Source organism: Physella acuta, unplaced genomic scaffold, assembly GCF_028476545.2.
Source record: "Physella acuta isolate Inbredline_101_S28 unplaced genomic scaffold, ASM2847654v3 ptg001130l, whole genome shotgun sequence".
NCBI lineage: Eukaryota > Metazoa > Mollusca > Gastropoda > Physidae > Physella > Physella acuta.
This window is the reverse complement of record NW_026732647.1, coordinates 81,633-90,000: the sequence shown is the minus strand read 5'-3', so window position 1 is coordinate 90,000 and position 8,368 is coordinate 81,633. Positions and strand designations below refer to the sequence as shown.

The window sequence follows — 8,368 nt, the reverse complement described above, 5'->3', positions numbered from 1 at the left end:
TTTATAATATAGGAATCTAGAAATCAAATTACACAGAGGTATTATAATCTTTAACATTATAAAATACACGGTACTTTTATCACAGGTACTGCAGCAACACTTACAGCACCAACAGGCTACATCATCAGCCCAGGTTTTCCCTTACATTTTTTCATAAATAAGATCTATTTATGGACAATTCAAGGCGATGATGACACGTTTGTTGTGCTCAAGTATGTTAAGAAATGTATTTTTATAGCATTTTTAAAACTGTAACATTGGATAATTGAGAGTTTCAGGGGTCATCCATATATGACATCACGTGTGTTTGATGATAGTTATCTCCCCCCCCCCCTTTCTGTCAAACATCGTCACCAAAAGTCAGATACCACTTCTAAAAAGACGCCACACCTCAGAAAACATGTTTTTGTTTTTTAATAATATTGATTTCGGCTGAGCATGGGTCTGACCATACTAACCCTTCATTTGATGAGGTTACATAAACAGATGAGCTCAACTTCACCTGCCACAAGTCATGCTTAGTCGCGAAAGCAACGTTTTCATTCACATCTAAACAAAAGTAACACATCAGCTTACTCGTGTTTGTCTTTAAAAAAAACATTAATTTCGTTTTATAATGTTTTCTGAGCAAAAAACTCATAAGAAAAATAAATGAATAAATCATTAATAATGAATAATAATAAATTAGAACCAATCGCATATATTGTGATTTCCCACTGTGCACTACCTACGAGGGATTATTCTTTAAAAAAAATAAAAAATTACATTGACGAACTGTCTTTCGTACCAGTACTTACCAAACGGTAACTATTACACTATCATCTCGTCCGACAAGACACATACGGTTGGAGTAAAATATACTGGCTCTTTTAACTTTGGCCAACTTAGGAAAATGACGCGAATGTTATGTTAAATTAAATTATATCCTTATTTAGCCAATGCCTAGTTAAAAAGAAAAGAAAGTTTTAATACAATGATTAAGAGGAGGTTAAACCACCATATTGAAATCAGTAAGTTTTGACAATTTTCAGTATTTCGGAAGTTGTAAAAAGCACACAAAAATAAGAAAAACCACAACAATCTTTGGATTTCATGAATATGTCTAAAATTAAATGAATAAGAAATTGCACTTTTAAGATAAAAAAAAAATAAAAATCAGCATTCAGTGTGGTAAACAGAAAATAAAGTGTATTATACAGAACGTCATATAATTGTAACCACATTATATATATATAAATACAAAAATACAAACATTTTAGACTATAATCATTAGAAATTTAAAAAAAAAATTTTTTGACTATTTTTTAAACGTGATACTTAAATTCTGCCTTAAAAATCCGGGGGAAGACATTGCATTTTATTTTTGTAAAATATTTTTTTTAATAATATAGAATAAATTGTAGCCTGCCTTTTTAAAGCAGTTTTTCGTAAGCATGGGTACACAATTTTAATGAAATATTTCAAGTTGTTTTTGAGAAAAAAGTTTCTAACCTGAGAGTTATAAAAGTTACATCTGGGTGCTTTTAATTAAACGATACAACAGCTTTTTAAGCTGCTTTTTATTTTAAGATTGCTAAATTTTGCTAAATACAGGTGAATTAAGTCACTACTCTAATTAATTAAAATATTTATAAAAAATAATAGCATCATTTAATAAAAAAAAATATTCTCAGAATTGAATATAGAACAAAATTGTTGAAAAATTGAAATTTCTTATCGAAATGAGTATTATAGGGCGTTTAACTTGGCCTTAAGGCATGAAATTATTTAACTCAATTGTTCGTTGTGTTATTTACCTAGGTTATTTACCTATGTTATTTTTTTCTGTTTGATTTTGGTTTGACCTATCAGTAGAAGGTAGATCTTGGTATATTTATTGCATACTCAAAATAAAAAGAATTGGCCAGCGTATCCTATTGATATATGATGATCGTATTAGAACCTAATAAGAACAGCAAACCTATGTATCTTTAAAACTATAGCCGACAGAAAATTTAGCTTTATAATGCGTTAAATTTTAAAATGGGCTTATTACGAACGCTACTCTAACAGTTGCAGAGCTAGCGAACGTACCGGATTCGTTTTGAACGGCTAATAACAGATGACAACAACTAAAGAGTATCATACACGAAAAACCCTACGTGGACTCGTATAAAAATTCTAGGGGAAAGACACGATGAACTCTTGTGACTAACAACAGCTTTAATCTATTGATAACCTTTTAAAACGAGTACAAGTATAAAATTTGACCCTAGGTCTGTACAAAATAATATAGAATCTAAGAGTACAAAATAAACCAAAACCCAACTTACGAGTTGATGAAAAATCACTAGTTTACAAATATCACATATATGGCACTAGGAAATGAACACGGCTTTATGAAAATTAACTTAAACCACTGAATGGTACTAAAATCACAAATAATAAGGGGGAAAATGCTGCTTTGAACTATGTAACACAATATGGCATCACACACATTGCAATCTCTCCCAGAATGACTGGTAAGCGGCTAGTAGTATAGAAGGTCCCCCAAGTGGTATATTTGAGGGTGAAGGGTGAGGGTGCAACTGTTGATCAGAGGGTGCCCACCTGTTGCATATTTTGACCGTTATTGATTGATTTTTGCCCACCTGTTGCGTATTTTGACCGTTATTGATTGATTCTTGACCACCTGTTGATTATTTTTGACTGTTTTTTGACCACTTGACCACACATTAATCACTTGTTGATTGTTGTATTGAGGGTTAGGGTGAGGGTGAATGAGGGTGAGAGTCCCCACCCTCAATTGAGGGTTAGAGGGTTAGGGTGAGGGTGCTTGAGGGTGAGAGGCCCCACCCTCAATTGAGGGTTAGGGTCCCCATCTGTTGATCACTTGTTGATTGTTGTATTGAGGGTTAGATTGAGGGTGAGAGGCCCCACCCTCAATTGAGGGTTAGCGGGTTAGGGTGACTGAGGGTGAGAGGCCCCACCCTCAATTGAGGGTTAGGGTCCCCATCTGTTGATCACTTGTTGATTGTTGTATTGAGGGTTAGATTGAGGGTGAGAGGCCCCACCCTCAATTGAGGGTTAGCGGGTTAGGGTGACTGAGGGTGAGAGTCCCCACCCTCAATTGAGGGTTAGGGTCCCCATCTGTTGATCACTTGTTGATTGTTTTTATTGAGGGTTAGGTGAGGGTGATTGAGGGTTAGAGTCCCCACCCTCAATTGTTGTATTGAGGGTTAGGGTCCTAGTTTTGGGTGAGGGTGATTGAGGGTGTGTGTCTTGACCACGTCCAGTTGGTCAATTGACCAACTGTCCACTTGTTGACCACTTGACCAGTTATTGATTGTTTTTATTGACCTGGACGACAGTCCGGCTTTAACAGTATATAGTAAAATAGTATTTCACCACCCTCCAGTGAGGGTGTGGTTGGGGGTTGACGCGAGTGAAACCCGGGGGCGGGTGGGGGAGGTGGTAGCAGGTGGTACCCCTTCCCTTTGTGTGTTGCAATCTCATTCCCCCTTTGTCTGACGTCTGTGTGAGGATGTCCTTTTGTGTGCCGCTACTCGCGCACGCGCGGTTTGTCTACCCCCGACCCACTCGTTATGGTCTATTGTAAGGCTAGCTTTATTGAATAGGGTTGGTCTAGTCTTACCCCAGTTGTTAGTGTCTTTAAAAACATTGATAGTTTTTTCTAAAATAGTGACCAGGGTCAGACATCAAAGAGTATATTAATCAATTATTTTTAACAATTTAAAACGTAATTTAGGATACCAATGGTTTAACAGAAATTACACTAAATACCCTTGATTATGTTTTTTTGCTTTAGTTTCAAAGTCGATTATGTTTCAAAGCTCAAGTTTTGTAAATTTCTTTTGAGACTATGTAGGTAATCACTTCGTTTTCATTGTTTTATTTATTTATTTATTATTATTTTTTTTTTCACCACCTTTTAATTTTAAGGTTCTATAATTCTACCATATTGACTTCCACTTAAAATATATGTTTAAATACATTTTGTTTATATTTTTATAATTTTCTAAAAAATATTAATGTAGAAGCTAAACAAATAAAATTTTGTTTCTGTGACCTCGGCATATGAAGAGATAGTGTGTTCATCACTATACCCACACGAGTTTACTTTCCCTAACGTGAGTTAGGAACCCATCAGTACTCAGAGAACTTCTATTGATTTGGACCCGAATTCGACTCTTCATTGTCTATAGAATGGGACTTCTGTAAGAGTGGGGAGGGAGTAGGGTGGTTCACCCCTAAACTAATCCACGACCACAACGATGCATCTTTCATCTTTTTATAGTTTTTTAAATTGTCCCCCCTCTAAGCATTCTCAAGTACGAGAACTCAGCGACATACATTATCATAGCAACAATGAAATGGTGTAGCCCCGCGCGTTTATTGTGTATATTTAAAAATACGTGACGCGCGCCCTGCTCGCGTCTTCCCTAATAGAGCAACGAAGGTAGAATCCGATGTTCTATAATTAGAACAGTCTTGTCTACAGTCACAAATAGCGTCCCATAAATTTAGGATCCCGATGGTTTAACTGAGAACTGATACGGATTTACAATGGTGATACTTCTTTTTGACTTGAACTTTTTTAATTTAAGAAGGTTTACTTATACATAATACAATACGTCTAATTACAATTTTATTTTTGCAACTTATTTTATTTTGTTTTTTCTATATCTTGCATTATCATCTCAATTTTTGACCAGCTTAGTAAAATTTGCTTTAGATTATAAATTAAAAGTTTAAAATGCGTAGCCTACATTTAAATTTTCACCAAAATAACGACGTAAAAACTAAATACGATATGCCATTAGCATACATATCCTTCAATCAAATTACTCTAAAGTACAAATCAATAATTTTGATTGCTTAAGGGTCTTGACAAGTTATTTTTATCCGTCATTTACAGACATCAAATAGGCTAATTTACACACAAGACGAGTTTTTAGTAGGCCTACTTTGTTGAAATTAATTCAAGGGAGAAAACCCTAAAAATATTTACTTATGTACCGCTGGCGTAATCTTTACAAGCTCGCAAAACATACCCGCGTGATTCACTCTAGCATTTTTAAGTGTCAAAATGGAGCGCGCCCAAATTCCATTGTATGGGTAGCTGAGCATAGGACAATGAACCGAACAGACTGTGTCGGAAAAAGACTTCCACACAACCCTTTTCTCGCTCGAAGAAAATTTATTTTTAACTCCACGTTGAGTAATATTTTTTTTTAAATTTTAAATGTGTATTTGGTACGTATTAGTAGCGAGGTATCGTCTACTCGTTTCTACCTTGTGACGTCATTAGAAAGGGAGACGATCCGTCTTTTGATGTGAGCTACCCTTCAACCATTTACTAAAGCGCCGCTCAAAGCACGCGCCCAAATTCCATTGTATGTCGTGAGTACAATACCCATTGTATGGCTAGCTGAGCCTAGGACAATAGCTATACCCCAACGCGCATGGGTGGTTAGATAATAAGCGATGTATCTTTTCCGCGGAGCGAGCCGTGAAACAGGCGAAATAAAGAAAGTCGCTTTTGTATTTTATGTCTCAATCAGGGTGGCGCGATATTTTTTCTTTGTATCCGTGTTGTAAACAAAAGGAGGAGGAGAAAGGGCAATGATCTACCCTCCCACCATTGTGTTCCGTGAAGACAAACAGAATTTTAAACGCTTATTTGTTACGTTTTAGTAGCGAGATATCGTCTACTCGTTTCTTCCTTGTGACGTCATTAGCAGGGGAGACGATTCGCTGTGAGCTACTCTTCAACCATTTACTAAATCACCGCTCACAACGTTAGCGACGCGTACATGTAAAGGGTATTACTTAGTTTACACAGCGAGTTATCCAACTTTCTTTCACCAACACAAAAAAATAACCATTTGAAATATTTTGATCATACTTGTTCGGTAAAGGGAGAGAAGGCAAGGCATACATTAGCATGCCGCCTACAAAGGCGTCTTCCGTTTTCTTTCCGTGAAAGAGTTTTTTCAAACAGTGTCACCATTCCACTGTCACTTTCGCGGCTGGATTTATTTTAGCTCGAAGAAATTTATTTTTAACTTCACGTTGAGACATTTTTTATTTATTTTTTTATTTTTTTTTTATTTTTTTTTATTTTTTTTTTAAACGCGTATTTGGTACGGTGCTTTTGACGCCGTTAGCAGGGGAGACGATTCGTTTCCGCAGAGCGAGTCGTGTTGTAAACAAAAGGGTAGAGGAGGAGATTACTAAGTTAGAGAGACAAGACGATTCGTTTCCGCAGAGCGAGTCGTTCGTCATTTAAAGACATATCAAATAGGGTAATGTTACACAGGTTTTGCATGAAGTATAACTTGTATTGAGTATAGATGTGTACGTGTTTAATATTTAATGCCTGGAACACAGGACAAAAAAACAGATTTACATACCCGCAACATCCGAAACAAGGGTGGTGATGGGTACGGGGAGGGCGGAAGAGAAGAAAAAAAAACACAATAAAATGTTTAATGCTACAAATGTTTGGCTTTATTCAACGGTTTAAGAGTAAAAATGTTATATAATTTTATGCATGTCCTTATTGTAACAGTCACCATGACAAATGATTACAATTTTATATTTTTTGTGCAAGAAAGGCTCCCAGTGTGATTGCACCAAGTCCTGCCACAGACCATTTAAGTAATGTTTTAAAAGATGGCCAATCTCTCTGACTTTCAGTGCGTGAATAAAACTCAACCAGACCTTGCTGTAGAAGATAAAAAAGAGACTCAATGTCTTAATTTCCCTATCTTGAAGATGGGTAATCAGTATACTTTAAAGTCATGGGGAGAGGGGTGATAAAAGATGATAGAGATAAAATATAGCTGTAGCATACATAACAATTATCCTAAACGCAATATGTATTCAAATGAAAACACATCTCATGATTTTGAATTAAACAATATTCGGTTGTTCAAATGTATCACTTAAAACAAGTCAATATATACTGGTTTAGATTCTTCTTATCATGGATTTTAAATTTAATATTATGATGTAGGTATATGGAAACTATTCTTACCCATTTATTATTAGACGTCAGCCATTCTTGTAAGTTAGTGTCGATATATGAAGTAACCCATTCAACAACAATACCCACTAAATGGCTTTTATTATGTACGAAACAATATACAACAAAGCACCCAGCGAAGCCTAAAAGCGCTACAATCCTGCCCCAGTTAACACCATCCGAGAAGGTTTCATCAACTATTCTTTTAAAAGTATCATAAGCGTTGTTATCAGTAATATTAAGCTGTTCAATCAAATCATTGAATCTATTTCTAAATCGTTTCTCAAATTCATCACCAAGACTACGCATTGCCGCTTGGACAGCATTGGGAGTAACACTACTTTGTCGGCCATCATTCTCCCACTGAAAGCCTTCCTTCGCTACTCGGTGTTTGATATAATCCACTACTATTAAACGAGTATTATAAGATTCCGTGTTTTCACACAATTCACTTGAACTTAACACATCTTTTTTAAAAAACATCTCAAACTTTTAAATGAGATTCATTTATATTACACAAAAAAAACTCCCTAATTCAGCAAACGAAAAAGTGAAGACATTTTGTCATTCGTTTCAACTAAACTGCCAACCAATCTTATGGCCACTTGCATAGTCGATCTAATTATATAGTGTTAGTCAGGAAGAAAATAGGTGGAGGAGGAGGTCACTAGGTCACACACACACACACACAAAACACACATTCACACACATACACTCACACACTTATTCTACTTCGAAATCTTTTCCTGGTCAAATCATCGGATTCTCTTCCACATCCAACTCAAAGCTGTTACACACTCAAATCAAAACACGTCCCACTCTAGTGTAACTTCTGCACCAAACAACTTAAGAATCTTCCCTGCCCCAAGTTTGAAACCTGCCCTGGACAACACGAAAGACGTCCACACTCGAATCGAAAATCGCACTCTCTCAACTCAAAAACCTGCCCTGGACAACACAAAAAACATCCACATTCTCATCGAAAATCGCACTCACTCAACTCAAAAACCTGCCCTGGACAACACGAAAAACATCCACACTCACATCGAAAAATGCACACACTCAAATCAGAACTATCTGACATTAAGTCTGGTTGTTGCTGAAGTGTGACATTAATTATGTATGTTGGTGATGATTAGAACTTATGGCAAGCAGTATTCACGGACCAGCCGCTCACCTCGGGTGGTTGCACGGAGCAGGGTCGGTGGTAGTAAGGGTATCACCAGACCGTCCCTACATAAAATGGTTGGTAACGATGGTATTCATGGAGTAAACAGATGAAAGCGACTTTCTTTATTTCGCCTGTTTCACGGCTCGCTCCGCGGAAAAGATACATCG

General features: G+C 36.4%; 1 protein-coding gene across 1 annotated transcript; it reads right to left on the bottom strand.

Moving 5' to 3' along the window:
- Nucleotides 1–6,598: 6,598 nt before the first annotated feature.
- LOC131956139 (bcl-2-like protein 2) lies at nt 6,599–7,513 on the bottom strand. The gene is made up of 2 exons (XM_059320562.1): nt 7,043–7,513; nt 6,599–6,730 (listed from the first exon to the last, which is right to left on the bottom strand). Exons 1-2 carry the CDS (start codon nt 7,511–7,513, stop codon nt 6,599–6,601), a joined length of 603 nt encoding a protein of 200 aa, XP_059176545.1.
- Nucleotides 7,514–8,368: the final 855 nt, after the last annotated feature.

Bases quoted from the DNA above. Each gene is read 5' to 3' on its own strand.
- LOC131956139 (XM_059320562.1), bottom strand. From the start codon at position 7,513: ATGTTTTTTAAAAAAGATGTGTTAAGTTCAAGTGAATTGTGTGAAAAC. The intron at 6,731-7,042 runs GTAAGAATAGTT...TATCTTCTACAG, and splicing joins TGACGTCTAATAATAAATGG to CAAGGTCTGGTTGAGTTTTA.